At 39.0% G+C, this 22064-nt stretch overlaps 1 protein-coding gene across 9 annotated transcripts in view; it reads left to right on the forward strand.

The window, feature by feature from the left end:
• The window catches only part of OSBPL1A (oxysterol binding protein like 1A), a 218925-nt gene that overhangs the window by 188545 nt on the left and 8316 nt on the right, over positions 1 to 22064 (forward strand). For all 9 annotated transcript variants that reach the window (XR_009047972.1, XM_057698860.1, XM_057698859.1 and 6 more), the window contains 6 exons: positions 12227 to 12361; positions 13402 to 13499; positions 14347 to 14529; positions 18887 to 18994; positions 19893 to 19982; positions 20217 to 20343. Coding sequence is in view for 8 of the 9 variants with exons in the window: in XM_057698860.1 (XP_057554843.1) it covers positions 12227 to 12361; positions 13402 to 13499; positions 14347 to 14529; positions 18887 to 18994; positions 19893 to 19982; positions 20217 to 20343 (741 nt within the window). In the remaining variant the exon portion in view is untranslated. The remainder of the gene's footprint in view (positions 1 to 12226; positions 12362 to 13401; positions 13500 to 14346; positions 14530 to 18886; positions 18995 to 19892; positions 19983 to 20216; positions 20344 to 22064) is intronic.

Below are 22064 nucleotides of genomic sequence, written 5' to 3' on the forward strand. Positions count from 1 at the left end.
ATTGATCCATGAAGGCATGGCTTTTAAGAACTCATGATAGGCACTTATCTGCCAGGTATGGTCTAGGTATAACTTCGTCTTCATCAGGAAGGAATGTCAGTGTCTCAGGCATCTGCCATCCTGGGCCTCGGTGCCCTGCAGCACCTTCTGCAGCCGGGCTCACCTCGCTCCATCCTCCACTGCCACGTACATTTTGCTTTGCTTTTTTCTAAAAAGAATATAGAGACTTGAATTTCCAAATCTAATGACACCCTTTTTTCTCCAGTTCTGTTTTGGAGAGGATGATGTTACCAAATGTTGGGTTATACTATGTGAAATGAATACTTTACATAACTGGAATTCAATCCTAAATCTCTCTGTGATTGAAGCACTTACCAAACAGATTCCCAGTGCAGAATTAATACTGATGTTGGTTAGTAGCTTGAATTCTTTGTTCTTATTTCCTCACACCCATTGTCCTTTTTTTAAAGGACTCTAGTCTTATAATCCCATTGTCTTCTGTTTATCCTGTTTTCTTTCTTCTCTTCTCTCCCTTCCCTTTAGGATTTGTCAGCAGGACTCCCCCAGAGGTTAGGTCATGGGTGTCCATACTTAATGACTTTGGAAACCAGGGCCGGCACCAGGGTGAGGCGGGTGAGGCAAGTGAGGCATCCAGGCACAAAATTTCAGTAGGCGCCTGCACCCAGGTGGCCATGTCTGCTAAATGTCTTGGAGTCATGGAATATTAGTGTTGGATTGTTATAAGAGGGTAAAGAAGGTCTGTTATGTTATAAATACCAAGTTATTAAAGTGACAATGTTGTATTGTTCTTAAAGGTATCCAGTGCACCCAAATTCCATAGAGATTTGAATACAGGAGTTGAAAACTTTATAGTTCTGTTTGCTTCTTTAACTCCTATTTCCATTCTATATTTACTATAGAATATTACCCTAATTTTTTTCATCTTCAAAGGTCTTTTATTGATTACCCTGTCATACTTTGCTATCACAAAAATACATATTGAAATTAAAATTTAATTTATATTTTATGGCCATAAGAATTTCATACTCAAAGCTTCAAGTTATTCTTACATGAGTGATCAAAATAACAAACATTACAAAATTTATGAAGATACGAAAGATAAAATGTTATGCATAAAAAGGATTTTTTTCACTTGGGTTGAGATATCTGAGAGCGAATATCACGTATGGCTAGAATAAAACAGGATTTTCAGTAACAATTATGTTCTTATTTTTTAATAGATTCAAGGATTAAGAAGCCTTGCTATATTAATAGACAGATGGGAGTAGGAGTTCTGTGTATTTTTAATATCTAACAATATCGTTCGGTTCTATGACCTTTTCCTGAGTATATGTCAAAAATCAGGTGGTAATATATTATCCATCAAAGATAATTTTTTACAATCCATAAGTTGACAACTCAACTAGGACTTCATTCAACGTTATTGGCAACAACATTGGAAAATTCTAACTTGCAGGAGGTCTTGTTACCTTCCCTTGGAGTCAAGGGCATTTGGGTTTCTGGGAAATGGAGTCAAGAAGCTTTACCCAGGACTCTCAACTTCAATTCCTGTAACTGTGTCCTTCATTCACATATACCTTGCAATATTGATAAGAAGTTGAGAAAATGGGAATATTTTCCCTGAAACACATCTTGGCAATACAATCTTTTTTCATGAAATGCTTTTATCTTACAGTGAGCTTTAAATGTTTTCCCTCAAAACCTCAGATTCAGTTATCCCTTGATGCAGAATGCCTGCCACATGACTTCAGAACCAGACGCATCCTGGGTGAGCTCGCTGTCAGGACTCTGATATTATTTTTGGGTTCAGATAAACACATTGGTACAACTGCCCCATTCTTGAATTCTAAATATAAGACAGATACGGCTCTAGATAAGATTTGGAGCTTTGCCCAAACTGGTACATTATAAATACTGACTTAAGAGATAGGAGGCAGAAGAAGCAAAGTAGTTAAACAAGATTTGTCATCTCTACCACCTCACTCTACAATGATCTGAAATCAGAATATCCAAACATGGGAGAGGTGACCCTGCTTCTCACGTCAGGTCTTTGCCTTAACAGAAACAGGAAAGTTGGGGAGGCCCCCTGCAGAGCAACAGTGCCTTGATTTAAGGAGGCTTCCTTGGTACAATAGCTGTATTTCCAAACTCCTTCGCTTGATGCCCTGAAGGGTTTTACACGTCAGAGCAAGACTACTATACTAAGATTCAGGATGGCGTAAGGGGTGTCTTCCCCTACCCACAACCAAGTAAAAGGAGAAGTAGGAAAAGAGCTGCAGCGTGACCTCTGATGCAGGTGTGTTCTTGGCCTGTCAGTTCTCAGGTAGGACTGTGTGTGGACGGTGAGCACAGTTCAGTTCCCCTAAAGCATCCCTGCCCACAGTCACAGGGTACCTTGAGTGAATACAGTGTGGAGACCATGGACCTGGTCCAGGCTTCCAGCCAGTGTTTTAGCTATCCTTCCGCATTCCCACCTAGTGGTTGGCCATCAAGAGGACTCATACAGCCTCCTAACTCTGAAAATATTCAACTACAGGATAGGAAAAATAGGAAAGGGATGTCTGTTTATCTCTTCCCTCAAAGCTTTTCTTGTCTTTTTCTCCCTGTCTTTACCACTGGTTGCACCCAGCTGCCCACAGTGTGGTTCATTTAGTTCACATGCAGACACCCCTTTCCTGTGCGTAGTTCCTTTGTTTCTGGGTGTTGTGTTCTCTGGGGCTGGTCTGTGAGAGCTGAGGCACAGTGGTATGTAACCAGCAGCAAAAGGCGTGAGACCAGCAGGCTTGTTTAGACTGCTTATCCAGAGTGGTCCCCGAGGGCTGTCTTTGCGAGGTCTTAATGTGACTGCTTTGGGCATAATCCGTGTATTCAGATGGCAAGAACCTCTCATGTGATGGTAAACTAACAGCTGCTAGACATCTCGTGGAGAGGGAGGGGACCTAGTAGCACAAGATGAGGAGGAGACCTTTGACCTTTTTGAGGCCCTTACCTGTAAGAAGGATACATTTTTACATCTTCTGTGGCTGTGGGAGGTAGGGCTGTTGTGGAGGGAGGATCTGGTGCCAACCTTGGGTTGCAGAAGGCACATCCGAGGGACAGAGCCAAGGCTGCTGCCAGTACCTGCCCATCAGTGAAGAGCCTAGAAGCCCACTTAGTACTTGGATCACACACCTGGGTGAGGACTGTGCCCGCCGGCAGACTTAGCTTAAGACCTAAGCTGAGCTTCTCTCTCTAACACAGGTCACAAATATTTGCACGGTTGGGTATTGCAGTGCTCGGCGTTACGTATAAAATACTTTCCATTTCAGTTGGCATCAAACTTGGCCTTGTTTGTTTATGTAGTGCCTAAGTGACAAAGCAGCCTTCTCTTTTCTTCTTCTTAGTTTGTCAGCTGATGAGCAACTGCAGTTAAGAGTTTCTTCAGCTTCATCATTGGTTGCTATTAATTTGCATGGATAAATTTAAACTTTGCTTTTAGCTGGGTCACAAGGTACAATTGCCTGGCATAAATATTTAATTTTTCCAGCTGACTGAAACTCTCAGTGATAACAGTGTTCTAGCTCATGTTTCTTCCTGAAACCTGACCTTCATAATATGCATTGTTGCTCTTCCTGTTATTGAAATATATGCAGTACTAATTAGTTGTATATAATATGTAGAGAATCCAATACCAAACAAACTTCATTGTATTGTGTAAGTAAAAATGGTGTCTCTGTGAATTTCCAAAAAGGAACAAAATATAGTTTGTATCACAGAGTTTTTCATGACATATCCAGGGAACTGTAGATTTTAACAATTAAAATAATTAAATGATTATTTTTAAAATAATCAGACTAAAACGGGCAGTGACATTAAAAGTCCATTGCTTTGTTTCAAATAGCACGTTAGACTCTTCTGCACAGTCAAGGTGGTTTTTGTGGCCGTCTGGATCTGTGTACTGTTCCCTGTGTACTGTGTTTCTGTCCCTTCCACTCCTTGTCTGTTAACTGGGCCACAAGCATGCCTTTTCATTTCCTTGAATGCTTATGTTCCAAGTTACTAAAAGAAGCAGGAAGGTGTTTACATTATCCTAGGTTACAAAGTTGGACTTAAAGACTCTTTTAGAATTTTGAGAGCTTTTCAAATGATTAGAAAATAATTTTTACTATTGAATGGATGATAAAACCATGTCCTTTGTACCTTAGTCTCCAGAGTTGACACCATACTCTTTCACTGACTTGCTGACTCATATGAAGTCTAGCCAACTGGTGGTGAGCAGCCAGTGGCTAGTAGACCCCTGACTGCCCCGTTCTTGCTCGCGTATTTTCTCAGGGAGATGATGTGAGGGTACAGCCAAGTATACAGCATTGCCATCGAGATGAAAGATTAAGTCCCTAGGCCTGGATTCCCATCTGAGCTGCCGTAATGACAGAAGCGCCAGACACCTTGTCACCCGCCCGCCCCACCAGCATGTCTCTTATTCTTTCAGTGAGTGTTTAATAGCCATTCTAGTATTTTTTAGGGAAAAAAGTTCAGAATCAAACTTACAGGTAAATTTGTAAAGTTCTTCATTCCTTTAGTGAATAAATCCTTTAAATTCCTTTAAAATAACTCTCACCCTGCTGTTGTGCACAACACAGCAAAATGTGGAAAACAAGAGAGCGGAGCTAGAAACAGCATCGCTTAATGTCACATACCGTCAAGGGCCAGGGCGAATCCTGTCATCTTGGTGATTGGATGGGATAACCAGCCTCAGTGGTGGGGACAGCGCGATGCCTTCTGGCTGGGGCTCCTTGGGGAGCAGATGTCGTTCCCTCACCCTCACATTTTAAGGTCGGAACTCAAGCCACACTGCCATCCGAGCGAGTGGCTTCTCTGCAGGTCGGCTGCCAGGTGACAGGACGAGGTATCCCAGCCTTCGAAGCAGCCTTGCCGCTACGCAGCCTTGGAGGACTTGGCAATCTTGAATGCACTATTAATAATAATGATCACAGCTAACGTTTATTGCTCACTGAACATATGCCTGGCACTGTTCTGAGTGTTTGGTATGAACTACTTAATCTAATCCTGACAGGCCCTGTGAGGTTCATAATGAAGCCTCTACTTGGCAGAGAGGTGAGGGACTCACGGTGATAGAAGCCTTAGGTAGCAAGGGGCGTGTGCTCTCAGAGCCTGTTCTTTTTTCTTTTTTTCAATTGTGGTAAAATACACTTAACATAATATTTACCATTTTAACCATTTTTAAGCATGCAGTTCAGTGGCGTTTGTACATTCACACCATGCTGCCGTCACCACCATCCACCCACAGAACTCATGGAACTGACACTCTGCACCCCTGAAACAACTGCCCACCTCCCTACCCCCTGAGCCCTGGCAGCCACCTTTCTGCCTCCTGTCCAGAAGGCATTCCTTTAACCTCACTCTGCTGTCCCTGGAACCCAGGACTGGACTAACCTGAGTATGTTGTGTTGTCCCCCTTTTCCATCGTGCTTCTCTCGTCTGTTTTGTGATTAGTGTAACGTCAGCGTGGATGTCGTAAGGTGGTCCACTTTGTGTGGTGCAGGGTTGTCAGCAACCCCGTCCTTTCCTTTTGCCAGACTGAAAGTATTCGATTTTTAAATAGTGTCAGTCTTACCCCTAAGTGGAAGAGCAACACATGCCCATTTTAGGACATGTAGAGAATGCAGGGAAGTGTGAAGAGGGTCATCAGGATCACCTGGACGACCAACTCCTAGAGACAACCACTGTTGACTTCTTGGTGCTGTGACCTTCTAATATTTGTCTATAAAACATATATTTTACAAAATTAAAATATTTTTGGTTGTGTTGCTTTGTAACCTACTTTTGTACACATTTTGCCATGTATACTACTGTGCATCATTAAACAAGAGGGTTGACTTCTGGGAGTTTGTATTCTAGTGAAAGAGTCAAGAGAGTGTAGTGCATTGTGATAAACGCCCAAATAAGAGTAACCTCAGGGGGCAGTGGGAACACACAGGAGCATGTGGGGGAGGGGCGCCTGCAATGTGCTCTGCTTTCCCTGAGGTGATGAGGATGCAGGCGGAGTATATTATCCCTTCCCTGAGGAATTACTGTGTAGTTAGCAAGATAAGCTGATTAGTACCTCTGACATAGCAGCAGGTGGTATAATCTGTGATCACATAGTAAATTGTGCAATACAGATTCTGGTGCTCGAGGAGCTGGAATAGGCAAGAAATCAGTGAGTACTGGAATAGTTGAGGAGAAACTTGAATTGGACTTTGAAATCCTACTGGGAAGGAGATATAAGAGTTAAGGAAAGAGAATTGGGAATTCCAGGTCAGCATTGGCTATAATGAGACTTTTAATCCAGTGTCTAAAACAGTGTCTGGCACCTAGTAGGTGCTAAGTTAAAATTTTTTTAAAAGATATTTTGGAACAGTTTTCTTTTTGTATGCATATTCTATACAGCCAAGTTGCTTTAGAAGAGATGAACTTTGTGGGGTTTTTGTTTTTGTTTTTTGAGGTATAATTGACAAATATTAAAAGTCTACATCAAGATGATTGGATATATGTATACATTGTGAAAGGATTCCCCCCCATCGAGTTAATTATCATATCCAGCCACTCATATATGTATCTTCGTTTGGTGAGAACGTTTAAGTTCTTCTCTCCTAGCAAATTTCATTTATATAAAACAGTGTTATCAATTGCAGTCATGTCACCAAGTAGTTCCTCAGACCTTATTCATATTATAACTGAAAATTTATACCCTTTGACCAACTTCTCCCTTTTTTCCCCACCCTGCAGCCCCTGGCAATGACTTTCTACTGTGTTGTTATTAGTGCAACATTTTTTTTTTTAAGGTTCACATATGTGTGATACTGCGCACTGCTTGTCTTTGTCTGTCTGGCTTATTTCACTTAGTATAAGGCCCTCCAGGTTCATCCATGTTGCCCCAGATGACAGGATTTTCTTCTTTTGTAAGGCCAAGTAATAGTCGTGTGTGTGTGTGTGTGTGTGTGTGTGTGTGTGTACATACACACACATTTTCCTGATCCATTCATCCATTGATGGACACTAGATTGTTTCCATTGTATATTCTTGGCTCCTTTGTCAAAAACTGACCATAAATACATGGATTTATTTCTGGGCTCCCTATTCTGTTCCGTTCATCTGCTTGTCTATTTTTATGCGAATTCTGCACTGTTTCAATTACTGTATCTTTGTATTACAGCTGGAAATCGGGGAGCAGGATGCCTCCAGCTTTGTTTTTCTTTCTCAAGGTTACTTTGGCTGTTAATGGTCATTTGTGGTTCCCTACAAGTTTTCAGGGTTGTTTTTTATATATCTGTGAAAAATGCCATTGGAATTTTGTTAAGGATTGCATTGAATTGTTAGATCACTTTGGGTAGTGTGGACATTTTAACAACTTTTATAATCCATGAGTACAGAATATCTTCCTATTTGTGTCTTCTGCAGTTTCTTTCATTAACGTCTTACAGTTTTCAGTGTATAGATCTTTCACCTCCTTGGTTAATTTTATTCTTAAGTATTTTATTCTTTTTGATGATATTGGAAATGGGATTATTTTCATAAATTTTCTGATAGTTTGTTTTTGGTGAATTGAAACACAACTGATTTTTGTATGTTGATTTTGTACCCTGCAACTTTACTGAATTCATGAATTAGTTCTAATGGTGTTTTGGTGGTCTTTAGGGTTTTCTGTATATAATATCATGGCATCTGCAAATAGAGATAATTTTACTTCTTCCTTCCTGATTTGGATGCGTTTTATTTCTTTTTCTTGCATGATTACTCTGGCTAGAACTTCAGTACTATGTTGAATAAAAGTGTTGAGAGTGGGCATCCTTATTTTATTTCTGATCTTATAGGAAGAGCTAACACCATACTCAGCTTTTCACTACTGAGTATGGCGTTAGCTGTGGGCTTGTCATATATGGCCTTTATTATGTTTCCTCTATACCTACTTTGTTGAGAATTTTTATCATGAAAAGATGTTGAATTTTGTTAAAGGCTTTTTCTGCATCTCTTCAGATTATCATCATTTTATTAGTGTCATATATCACATTTATTGATTGGCTTGTGTTGAACCATCTTGCTTTCCTGAAATAAATCTCACTTGATCATGGTGTATGACCCTTTAAATGTATTGTTGAGTTCAGTTTGCTGATATTTTCTTGACTTTTGTATCAATGTTTATCAGGGATATTGGCCTATAATTTTCTTTTCTTTGTCTGGTTTTGGTGTCAGGATAACGCTGACCTTGTAAAAAGAGTTTGGAAGTGTTCCCTCCTCTTCTGTTTCTGTTTTTGTTTTAATAGTTTAAGAAGAATCCGTATTAATTCTTCTTTAAATGTCTGGCAGAATTTACCAGTGAAGACATCTGGTCTTGGACTTCTGTTTTTTGGCAGGTGTTTGATTACTGTTTCAGTCTCCTTACTAGTAATTGATCTGTTCAGATTTTCTGTTTCTTCATGATTCAGTTTTGGTAGGTTGTATGTTTCTAGGAATGTATCCATTTCTTCTGGATTGTCCAATTTGTTAGCATATAATTGTTCATAGTAGTCTCACCATCCTTTGTGTATCAGTTACAGTATCTCCTCTTGAATTTATAGTTTTACTTATTTGAGTCCTCTTTTTTTCTTGGTAAGTATAGCTAAAGATTTGTCAATTAAAAAAAAAAACTCTTACTTTCATTTATCTTTTTAATCTGTTTCATTTCTTTCCACTCTGATCTTTGTTACCCTTCTTTTAATAACTTTGGACATCTAGTTTCCTGAGCTGTAAAGTTAGGCTGTTTGAGATCTTATTTCTTAGTGTAAGTTTTTATTACTATGAACTTCTTTCTTAGAGCTGCTTTTGCTGCATCCCGTAAGTTTTGTATGTTGTATTTCCATTTGCATTTGTCTCAAAATTTTTTTAAATTTCTTCTTTGATGTATTGATTATTTAGTAGCATGTTTGCTTTTACGTATTTGTGAATTTCCCAGTTTTCTTTTTGTAATTTATTTCTAATTTTATACAATTGTGGTTAGAAAAGATGCTTGATATAATTTCAGTATTTTAAAATTTATTGACTTGTTTTGTGGCCTAATACATAGTCTGTCCTGGAGAATGTTCCATATACACTTCAGAAGTGCTGTTGGATGCAATGTTCTGTATATATCTCTTAGGTCTCTTGGTCTAACGTGTTGTTTAAACCCGTTGTTTCCTTACTAAGATTTTCTGTCTGGATGATCTATCGTTTGTTGCAAGTGGAGTATTGAAATCCTCTACTTTTCTTGTATTGCTTTCTGTTTCTCCTTTAAGATCTGTTAATATTTGCTTTTAGGTGTTCCTGTTTTGAGTGCGTAAATATTTATAATTGTTATATCCTCTTGATGAATTGACCCCTTTACATTATAAAATGACCTTCTTTGTGTCTTGTTACATTCTTTGGCTTAAAATCTGTTTTGTCTAATATAAGTATAACTACCCCTGCTTTCTTTTTGTTTCCATTTGCATAGAATATCTTTTTACATCCCCTCACTTTCTTTCTGTGTGTGTCCTTAAAGTTGAAGTGAATCTCTTGTAGTCAGCATAGTTGGGTCTTGGTGTTTTTGTTTTTAATCCATTCAGCTGCTCTGTCTTTTGGTTGGATAATTTAGTCCATTTACTTTCAAAGTAATTACTGATAGGTGTGGGTTCACTGTTGCTCTTTTGTTCACTGTTTTCTAGCTGTTTTGTAATTCCTTTGTTCCTTTCCTCTTGCTCTGTTCCTTTGTGATTTTGATGATTTTCAGTAGTTGGTATCCTTAAATTCCTTTTTCTTTATATTTTGTGTATCTACTATAGGTTTTTTTGCCTTGTAGATACCATGAGGCTTACATGAAACATAATTATAACAGTCTGTTTTAAGCTGATAGCAAATTAACTTCAAACACATACAAAACCTCTACATTTTTACACTCCCAGCTCTTTTATGTTTTTGGTGTCACAATTTACATCTTTTAACATTGTGTATCCATTAACAGATTGTTATGTTTATAGTTACTTTTAATACTTCTGTCTTTTAGTCTTCATTTTAGAGTTATATGTGAACTACCAAGCACCATTACAACCTTTGACTATTCTTCAATTAAATGTTTGCATAAAGAAAGAGAACATGACTGAATGAACAGATTGGAAGTGGTCCCCCCCCTTTTGATTTTAAGAGAAAATCTGACTTCCAAGCAGCATTCGTAGGCGTACGAATTGATAAAGGGATTTTGGAAAGGCTTTCAGCTTGGTAGTAACTGAAAAATTTTAAATGACCATACAACTTTGACCCAGAAATCCCACTTACAGAAATTTACTTTAAAGCCATATTTATTCATGTTCTAAAAGTTAAGATTAAATAGTTCATGGTACATCTATATATAGACTTTTTCCAAAAATTTAAGAAATACCTATAGCATTTACTAATGTGCCCAGAACTGGTCTAAGAGTTTTGCAAATATTAGTCCTACAGCGATGCTTTGTAGTAGATTATGTTATATACACTGTTGTATTAGTGCCATGTTATTGATAAGGAAGCTGGCAGAGTTTAACTTGGCCAGAGTCACACAGCTAGTAAATGAGAAAGCACACAGTGGAACTCAGTCTGGTTCTGATGTCTTACCACTGCACAGTACAGCGATTACAAAGAACTTAATGGGCTCAGTGATGTACTGTATGTGTGTGTAAGATCTCCAAACACAGGAACAGCAAAAAAAAAAAAAAAAAAGTCAAGTAATGAGCCAATACATAGAGCAGATCCCATGCATTAAAAAAAAATCCAGTAAGATATATTTGTATACCCACATGTGTACATATGTGTCTGTAAATACACAGCAGTGTCTCTCAAACTGTTGGTGGTGCTTTGCCTCTGAGAAGAGGAGCATTTTCATGCTTTTACTTCCATTACTGAGAATTACATATTCCTTTATTAGTTTTTTTTCTTTTTCTTTTCTTTCTTTTTTTTTTTTTTTTAAAGAAAAAGTCCATGAAGATATTTTTAAGTAGGAGAAAGAGAGTCTGAGATGCCTCAGTTAAGACAAGCCTTGGCAGTCCCAGCTTTCTTGACTTGGCCCCAGCAGTGAATTTCTGCATTTACTGAGATCTCAGGGTATATATAGTAAAGCCCTCTTTTCTTTATCTCCTTATGTGTTCCTGTTCTCCTTTGTCTTCTTAGTGAGGCAGCAATAAACCTACCATTTCTTTTCATTACGTTGAGATACTACATGTCTGTCTGCATTCTGCAGTATTTTATGATCATGAATGAGCTTTTTTTATGCATTACGATAGTAGTTTTATGAAGGTTACTTTATTTTTAATTCTGCACATCCATAAGAATGTGGATGTTTAGAGGGGGAAAAGTCAGAGCCAAAACAGGTGACATTCAACATGGATGGTGCCTTGGGATTGTGCACGTAATCATGACTTTAGTCAGCAGGCTTCATGAAAGATGCGATTCCCACGGGAAAGGTAAATAATAGTAGGTGGAAGGTTGGTAAGATCCGCAGAATATTCCAGAGAAAACTAAGATAAGTTTGTTATCTAATGAATTTTTTTTTTTTTTTTTTTTTTTTTTATCTGATGAATTTTTTAAAGATTTCATGGTGCTGCTGTTTGCTGGCAACATATGGTAAGTGGAGTTGAAAGGTTGCAATTCAGGTCAGAGGACGCCTGCCCAGTCATTGAGTTATTTTTGGAAGTCTACTGTGATTGTGTCATTCTAGCAGAAAGAATTTAAAACCTACTCTGTGAAATACACAATAGCCTTCTCAGAAAACCTGTCAGTTGTCAGTCAGAAACAGTCTGAAATTCCTTTGAAAAATTATCCACAAAAATGGTAAATGCTCCTCAGTCCACTGTGAAGATTTTTGGTCTTTGTGTCTCCGGTACCTTTATATGCCATTTCCTAATTCTGACCTGAGGCAGACTTATTAATAGTCATCATCTCACTGCTCACCAGTAGATTGCAAGTTCCTCGAAGCCAAGGAGAATGTTTGGGTAGTCTTTGTATTTCCTTTGAGGCCTAAAACAATATACTCCACATCATTAGATGCTCTGGGAAGATTTATGAAATTGAACTGATACTAATTAAATTTCATGGGTTGCTGTTTTCTGTGACTTTCTTTCCAGGAACATATTATGTAGAGACAGCAGCATGTAAATTTGCTGTGTATGTTGGACATCACAGTTTCCCTTTTCTTGTTAAATAGGAGCTCTCCAAGATCACCATGCCAGTTATATTTAATGAGCCTTTGAGCTTCCTTCAGCGACTCACTGAATATATGGAGCATACATACCTCATCCACAAGGCCAGTTCATTTGCTGATCCTGTGGAAAGAATGCAGGTATGTGTCAAGCAAGCACTGGTAAAGGTTTAAGTCTTAGAAAGTCTTCTCTGCCACTGCTCACCACCCCCCCCCCCACCCCCAACCCCTTGCCCCCAACACATATATACAGAGTTCATGTTAAATCCAATGTGAGGTTAGGAAATGTTATTGATACATAGTCAGCGTGTTTGGAGTGTAGTATGTGTTCCTTCCCCAACACTCTCTAGTCAGAGTGCCGTCTTAGTGGAAAGACCAGTGAGGATTGCAAGAGAAGCAGAAGGTGGTCCAAAACCAAACCTGGATGTGGATGAGCTGTTTCTGAGTCTTCGTTTTAGAAAGTGGCACGTGTTAAGGGAAAAACACTTCAACCTTTCTTTCAGACTTCCTCAGTGTTTCCAAGAAGAAATGAATATATACATACACACACATAAATAAGTATATTTATGCTTACCTGTGTATATAAATATACACATACTATATAGGTTAAAACAAAAGACAACAAGGAGTTGCATGTTTTTAATTTATTTCTGAAGAGAAGGCATTTGTGTGATGTATATGGGTGGACTAGACACAGGGAGAGTGGAGTAGATACATTGTTCTCCTTCCAACAAAGCAGTAGCATTCTAAAGGGAGTCTTTCTGTCCTTTCATATATGTAATGCAGCTTTTGCCAACCTCATTGGCCTTGATACCAATTTGTTTAGTTATAGCTCTTCTCCCTGTCCTGAAAGTGATGTGCTTTTTAGAAATTTTAAAGGAATTAAAAGTAATTTAGGATTTCAGAGTTTTTGTTTTTTAAGTCCTTGAGAGAGTTTATAGCTCTGGCAGGGTGTTATAAAAACCACAGTTGGGAATGACTTATAGAGACTCAGAGTAATTTTTATTCTGAACATCCACATTTACTTATTAGTTTGCTTATTAAGCCATGTTAAAAATACAGAGTAATTAAACTCCTCAAAATCATTTTGTGAATTACTGTCTTCAGCAAAATTTCAGTTCCTGAAAGCATGAGGAGCCAACAAGGCTATTTTTAACTTCTCTTAATGCTCTGTCTCACAGTGTGTAGCTGCATTTGCTGTATCTGCTGTCGCTTCTCAGTGGGAACGCACTGGAAAGCCTTTCAACCCACTTCTGGGAGAGACTTACGAATTAGTTCGGTAAGATCTTTCACGCTGTTCCAGGTGGATCATTGAATTTGCATGATTTATATAGCTCTTCAAATGAAAATTATATTTTCTGAGCATTTACAAACATTTTGTATGACTGGAAAAAGTTAATTATTTTGGTGTTTGTTTCTATGATAGTTTTTATTTTAGAGATTATGTCAAAAATATGAAAACATACATAAAATGAACCATTATTAAAAGTAATTACAAGAGGATTTCAGTATTCCTAATTTTGTGTGATTGTTATCCTTTCTCCTTATGTAGACCATAAGGCATGATTGGGTTATTTTAATAGCTGTATAAAATATGTTAGCATAAACTTATACTGTTAGCATAGAAACAGTGAATGTACCTAGAGGTGCAGTTCTTTCTGGCTGCTATAGCTTGCTTCTTTACATACAATTATGGAATTCATTTTGCTTTACTTTTTCTGAATCTTTCTCTTCCCTCCACAAGTTTTGATCTCATTAATTCCCTAGATGTTTGAAAAGGAGACATATTAGATTCTTCTATTTTAACATAGATGGAATGATAAGTTTTAAATTTACATGGCTAATATCATCAATCCATGAAAATCACCCAAATTCATATGGGTGTACTTTATATTTAAGTAGGTAGGTTTATAATAACATTGGTTTTCATTGTTTGGGTTGCATTTGTGCAATTTCTCATGTGTTGTCTTTTCATCAGGATGATAACAAAGAATTATTTACTTTGTCAAATCCATTTCTTTAATACTTTAATGTTGCTTTTTGACTGAAATGACAATAACATATACATTCTGTGATGAGAGTGTATTATAATGCTACCTTTTTTTTTTTTTTTTTTTAATCCTAAGAGATGACCTCGGTTTCAGACTCATCTCTGAGCAGGTCAGCCATCACCCACCCATTAGTGCGTTTCATGCTGAAGGATTAAACAATGATTTCATCTTTCATGGCTCAATCTATCCCAAACTGAAGTTCTGGGGGAAGAGCGTAGAAGCAGAACCCAAAGGAACCATCACCCTGGAGCTCCTTGAGTGAGTTGGAATCACACCTTTAACTCTTTTCATGTGTACCTACTCATTAGTATATACACTTGCACACAGACCTGACCTTGTTGTTCAAAAGATGAAGAAAAAGAAACTGCTTTTATAAAGTGTAAATTTTCTACCGTCATGTAAAAAAATTTGACAAACATGGCAATAGCCATTGTTAATCAGCCTAGGTGTAAAAAGTTTAACTTGATATTTGACTGTGATGTTTCTTTGGATCTATTTTAAGATAAAATGGAGTTAATCACTTCATGACTGTTCTTATGAGACAAGCTTTCTGTATATCATAGTAATAATATTTTGTCTAACCATCTTTTAAAATGAATTTACTTTAAGAAATATTGAAATAATCACATTGGCACATCTTAGACATTAGGTAAGTCGAAAGTTCTCTTCTTTTGCAATAGAAAAAGATTGCCATGAAATATCTCCATTTATTTGTGTCATCTTCAATTTGTTTCATTACTGTCTTGTCATTTTCAATATACAGGCCTTTCACCTCCTTGGTTAAATTCATTTCTAGGTATTCTGTTCTTTTTGATGCAGTTGTAAATGGAATGAATTCTATGCTCATGGACTGAAAAAATTAATATTGTTAAAATGTCCACACTATCCAAAGCAATGTACAGATTCAGTGCAATCTCTATCAAAATTCCAATGACATTTTTCACACAAACAGAGCAGACAGTCCCGCAGTTTTTATGGAATCACAAAAGACCTCAAATAGCGAAAGCAGTCTTGAGAAAGAAGGACAAAGCTGGAGGCATCATGGTCCCTGCTTTCAGACTATATTACAAAGCTATAGTAATTAAAATATGTGGTATTGGCATAAAAACAGACACATAGATCAATGGAACAAATTAGAGAGCTCAGAAATAAGTCCATGCAGATAGGGTCAACTAATTTATGACAAAGGAGGCAAGAATATGCAATGGAAGAAGGACAGTCTCTTTGATAAATAGTGTTGGGAAAATTGGATAGACACATGCAAAAGAATGAAACCTGACCACTATCTTATATCATACACAAAAATTAACTCAAAATGGATTACAAACTTAAATGTAAGACTGAAAACCATAAAACTCCTAGAAGAAAACATAGGCAGCAGGCTCCTTGACATACGTCTTGGCAATGATTTTTTTGAATCTGACACCAGAAAGAACAGAAGCAAAAATAAACAAGGGGGACTATATCAAACTAAAAAGCTTCTGCACAGTAAAGGAAACCAGCAACAAAATGAAAAGGCAGCCTACTGAATAGGAGAAAGTGTTTGCAAATCATATATCTGATAATAGGCTGACATCCAAAATATGTGAACTGATACCACTTAATAGCAAAAAAAAAAAAAAAAAGAGAGAGAAGATTCGATTAAAAGATGGGCAGAAGAACTGACTAGACATTTTTCCAAAGAAGACATACAGATACTCAACAGGTAAATGAAAAGATGCTCTACATTGTTAACCGTCAAGGAAATGCAAATCAAACCACAATGAGGTATCACCTCCCACCTCTTAGAATGACTGTTACCAAAAAGACTAGAAATAAGTATTGGTGAGGATGTGGAGGAAAGGGAACAGTTTGGAGGTTCCTCAGAAAATTAAAGTGGAACTACCATGATCCAGCAATTCCACTTCTGATTATTTACCCAAAGAAAAAAACACTAACTCAGAAACATATCTGCACCCCATGTCACTGTAGCATTATTATACATATTATACATATTCCATACAACAGCCGAGATATAGAAACAACTCAGGTGTCCGTCATTGGATGAATGGATAAAGAAATTGTGGTGTACATACACACACACACACACACAGAGGAGTATTCAGATGTAAAAAAGAATGAAATCTTGCCATTTGCAACAACATGGATGGACCTCAAGGACATTATGCTAAGTGAAGTAAGTCAGAGAAAAACAAATACTCTATAATCTCCTTGTATGAGAGAGAAAGAAAGGAGAAAAAACAATAAACAGACTCTAATCTCAAGGTGACTCAGTTATTAAACTTGTATCAAAGACTTTAAAGCAGCTGTTATAACTATGCTCCATGACATAAAGGTGAACACTCTTAAAATGAATAGAAGGACATTCGCGCAAAGAAAAAAAAAGTATTTCTAGAAATTTTAGTACTGAAAAAATATGGTAACAAATATAATAACTAGGATAGGCTCAATAGCAGAATGAAGATAATACAGTACTTGCAGGATCCACATGCTGAAAACTGTAAAACACTGAGTACAGTGATCAAAGACTGAGTAATGGAGAGTCATACTGTGTCTCACTATACTTGGAAGCCTGAATGTAACTCAGATGTCATTTCTCCCCTAATTGATCTATAAGCGATTTATATTAACACAATCGAAATTAAAAAGCCCCAGGATGATTTTTGATAAAAAGAAGTTGATCCTAAAATTTATATGGAAAGACAAAGGAGACATTACAGCCAAACAATCTTGAAAAGGAAGAGCAGAACTGATGAACTCCCACTTTATAATTTTAAGACTTAAAACTAAAGTATTGTGATCAAGACAGTGATGTATTGACAAAAGGGTAGACACATACATCAGTGGAACAGAGAATAGAGTCCAAAAACTGACCCACAGAAATGTGGTCAACTGATTTTTGACAAAGGTGAAAACACAATTCAGTGAAGAAGGACAGTCCTTTCCACAAATGGTGTGGGAACAGTTGGATGTGCGTATGTTAAAAAACAAACCTCAACTTACATACTTATGTTTCATACCTTAAACAAAAATAGATCATAGACTAAAATCTAATGTACAACTGTAAGCTTTTGGAAAGAGACAGGAGAAAATCTTTATGTCCTTGGATTAGGCAATGACATCTTATAGATATAATACCAAAGCATAGTCTAGAAAAGACAAAATTGATAAATTAGATTTTATCAAAATGAAAAACTCTTTGCTCAGTGAAAAACTCTTCAGAGAATGAAGAGACAAGCTATAGATGGATAAACATGATTTGCAGATCATTTATCAACAAAGGACTTGTATCTAGAATATGTAAAGAATTCTCAAGACAATAAGGAAGCAAAGAATCCAGTAAGAAACTGGGCAACAGGTGTGAACAGATACTTCACCAGAAAGACATGTGGATGACAAATGAGGACACAGAAACATGCTCAACAGCGTTAGTCATTAGAGAAATACAAAATTAAATCATAGTGAGATCGCATTATGCACCTATTAGAATGTCTAAAACAAAAATAATTTTTAGAACTGGCAGTACCATGTGCTGGCAAGGATGTAGAGCAACTAGAAATCTCATATATTGCTGGGGGGCATCTGAAATGGTAGAGCCACTGCAGAACAGTGTGGCAGTTTCTTACAGAGTTAACCCTGTGTTAACCAGGTGACTCAGGTACCCACTCCTAGGCGTTACTCTGGAGAAATAAAGACATGTTTTCACAAAGACCTGTGCCCAGATGTTTATAGTAGTAGTATTCATAATCACCGAGAACTGAAAGCAATCCAGTATCCTACAGTGAGTAAATGGTTAAACTATGATACATCCATATAGTAGAATACTACTCAGAAATAAGAGATAGCAAATTATTGATACATAGAATTTAAAATGCATTATACAAATGAGGAAACTAATCTCAAAAGGTGACATGGTGTATTATCCCATTTATATGACATTCTGGAAAAGGCAAACCTATTGCAGTGGAGCACAGATGAGTTGTTCAGGGATTAGGGATGGGGGAGGGGCAGCATAAGGGAATTTGTGGAGGGTGTGACGGAACTGTTCTGTATTGTGATTGTAGTAGTTACGAATATCTACACATGCGCTAATAAAGCTCACAGAGCTAGATACACCAAGAAGAGTGAATTTTACTGTTTGTAAATTAAAAATAAATTTAAACATAAATGTACGAAGATGTAAAATGAATGTTTTCAAAAGCTAAGGATGTGTAAAATTGGAGCTTATTCATATATACAAATTTTCCCTTTGGTGAGCTGGAAAGTACTAAATAGACCATTTTTATTTTATGCCTCTAATTTAATTTTATTTATTATCTTTTCACCAAACTTTTCATGCTTAAGATGATTATGTACGTAGTTTGTTTGGAGTTTGGTAGAAGTATAGAGTTTTTTCCTTAAGCTTTTGCATCCTTTTAGGAAACGATGAGTAGTCAGATGGTACCCATTTTACTGTGATTAATACCGGCAGAGTTTTTACGGTCTTCGATGTTTAGTCCTGTTCAGCAGCCTGATGTGTTATCCTGAGTAATGACGTTTGAGGCAAATGCACTTTTTAAACCGAGTAACACTTCTCACTTATTTTTCTGGGCTTGGTTTTCTTTCTGTTTTCTAGACACAGTGAAGCATACACATGGACAAACCCTACCTGCTGTGTGCACAACATCATTGTGGGGAAGCTCTGGATTGAGCAGTACGGCAATGTGGAGATCACAAACCACAAGTGAGGCGCTTCAGCACCCGCCCCCGCCCCCCCGTCCCTGCAGTTGTCATCAGGGGGTGCCGGCAGTCCTCCTTTCAAAGCTCTAGTAGAGCCTGATGATAATCTAAGAACCAGGCAGTATAGCTCTGCAGTAAATAGAAGCCCATCTGTTTAAAGAGCGGAGCCTTTATTAAAGTTCCTGATTAGGGGAGACTGGTGAACTCAGAGCTTCCACAGTCTCGGGGACTCTCCATTCCCGCTTCCCTCAGCTCACACTGTTTGCGTGGTGCACATGGGGGTGGATGGCAGGAGGAATAGGAACGTTGAAAAGAGTTGGGTTCAGATGCTACTCTGTGACCTTAGGCCAGTGTCCTAGTCGGCTTGGGCTGCTGTAACAGAGCACCATGGACTGGGTGGCTTCAACAGCAGACGTTTATTTCTCATGGGTCTGGAGGCTTGGGAAGTCCCAGGTCAGGGCACTGGTAGATTTGATGCTGGGTGAAGGCCCTCTTCCTGTTTGAAGTTGGCCGTCTTCCTGTGTTGTCGCATGGCAGAGGGAGGGGTCATCTCTCCGCATCTCTTCTCAGAAGAGCACTGATCCCATTCGTGAGGGTTCCCCCCTTACGACCTGATTACCCCCAAATATCCTCGCGTGAGTAACTGGGGCTTCACCACATGAATTTGGGGGGCAGTTATTCATTCCGTAACAGCAAGTCACTTATTTTTTATGAACCCTGCTTACTTTTTCTTCATGGTGGGTCCAGTGCTGATTGTGGATTAATTATGATACTCTCTGTGGGGAGCCTGGCATGCGTTAGAAAGTAAAGAGCAGGTGCTGCTAGAAAGGTTATCACAGTCACTGTTCTTTCCTGCTGCTTCCATATTGAATGGTAACGTGAACTCACTATGTCCTTTACAGGACTGGGGACAAATGTGTGTTGAATTTTAAGCCATGTGGCCTTTTTGGTAAGGAATTACACAAAGTTGAAGGCTACATTCAAGATAAAAGGTAAAGTTTCCACTTTAAATGTTGAATGGTATGGGTATCGTTCACTAAAATGTTGTTATTAAAATCTGCCATTGCCTGGGAAACAAGCATTTCAGTAAATTGAAAAACTCTTTCTTCTGCAAAGAAATATCTATTTCTTTAAAAGAATCTGATTTGTAAGCATCTTTATAATAATATTTAATTATAGCAAAACACTGGTTTAATTGTTGACTAAACGTCAGTTTCTCTTGTCAGCAAAAAGAAGCTCTGTGCTCTCTATGGGAAGTGGACAGAATGTTTATACAGTGTTGACCCCGCCACATTTGATGCTTACAAAAAAAATGATAAGAAAAATACTGAAGAGAAGAAGAACAGCAAACAGGTGAACATCCTGGAAGGTGGTATCGAAGGAATCCCTGGACTCTCTGAATTTGTACTAATCCTTTTGGAGGTGGCGTGTTAGTGGGTCACAGTGTGACCTTTTATATCTGGTGCTAATGCATGTAATTTTTCTCCTGAACCTTCTTAATGAACAGATGGTCTGCCTGGGTAGCGGATGTTGATGTAACTCCTGTGGAATATGTGCGTGTGCCGTGCAGTTACACCTGCGGCATAGAATTCACATCGCTTTGCAAAGTTGGAGGCATCTTAGTGAGACACATGTCCTTGTCTCCTTTCTGTTTATGTGCATTAGCAGTTGAGATCATTTGAATACTTGAAATTTCACCCAGACTGATCACATACGTTTTCATGCTTAGAGCAGTTGTGTTGCCCTCTTCCGTATCTGAGATCCCTGACGCTGAGAGCATCACAGTTAAGGGAGTCATTCCTGGATGGCTGTCTTCCTTTTACTAGGCTTCCTCTTAACTGAGGGACAGTTTAACATTAGATTCTTCCAGTGTGAGGCCACAGCTTCTTGTCAGACTCTGAGCTAAAGAGAGGTTGTACCTGTTTGGACAGGAAGCATCGGAGGACTGATTACTTACCGGTAACGGGCATCACAGTTCTGAGCACGAGCTCTGCTTAGAAGCCCACCTCCCCCACGTCTCAGTGGTTCGTCTTGGGCAGATGCCCACCCTCTCTCTCCCGCAGCACCTCGTAAAATGGGGCAGTAATAGCACCCACACGTCCCATGAGTTGACAGAGGTCAAGGGCTCCTGGTGAAGACAGCTCAGGTCCCGTCTGCTCTGAGCATCACACTGGTGCCCGAACACCGTCTCAGAGCTCGCGGCTCCTGGCTTCCCTCACCCCCCCGCGTCGTGCTCTCTGGGACCCTTTTGGGTGACTCTTACATGTGCAGAATTAGGAAGCCCTAACGTTCCTCAAAAACAGAAGGTGTACATCTAAGTGACCTTCTTTGTAAACCGGTTACAAAGGGTCCCAGGGCAGAGCAGCTGGTCAGTTGACTGCAGCACCGCTTCCCTGGCCCAGCCTTCTCCTCCCCTCCTTGCCTTGTCTCTGCGCACAGTCCGCTTTCCTCCTCCACCCGGGTCTCCGCTGCTTCCCCTTCCTTCCGGGAGGTGCACGAACACGTCTGCAGTGACACCGAGACTGACGGGGCTGGAGAAGGAAGTTCTGCAGGGTCCCGGGCCCCGACCCCGACTCCTGGGTGGCGGCTCAGCCAACACAAGGCAGCTTGGCCAAGACATGGCCTCGCCCTCCCTTTAACACAGGTGGGGTGGCGGAGGGCAGAGGAGGATGTTGGCGAAACTCCAGGAAATTCCCCTGGTGTCCCAGAAACCCCCAGTCAGTCTTTGTGGAAAAACAGCCCTGCCCCGTGGAGAGAGACGCCATCCTCACGCTCCACCCCGTCTAGTCTCGCCTCCCCTGGGCAGAGGCCACCGCGGATTTCTGGTGCTCCCAAGTGTATTCAGATGCCTTGGGAAGCTTCTCACCAGTGTTGTCCCCTCCCTGCTGCTGTTTTTTGTTTTTTTTTTTTTAATTAATTAATTTTATTTATTTATTGGCTGCATTGGGTCTTCGTTGCTACACATGGGGCTTTCTCTAGTTGCTGCAAGCAGGGGCTACTCTTCATTGTGGTGTGCAGGCTCCTCATTGCCATGGCTTCTCTTGTGGAGCATGGGCTCTAGGTGCGTGGGCTTC

This window comes from Hippopotamus amphibius, chromosome 11 (assembly GCF_030028045.1).
Source record: "Hippopotamus amphibius kiboko isolate mHipAmp2 chromosome 11, mHipAmp2.hap2, whole genome shotgun sequence".
NCBI lineage: Eukaryota > Metazoa > Chordata > Mammalia > Artiodactyla > Hippopotamidae > Hippopotamus > Hippopotamus amphibius.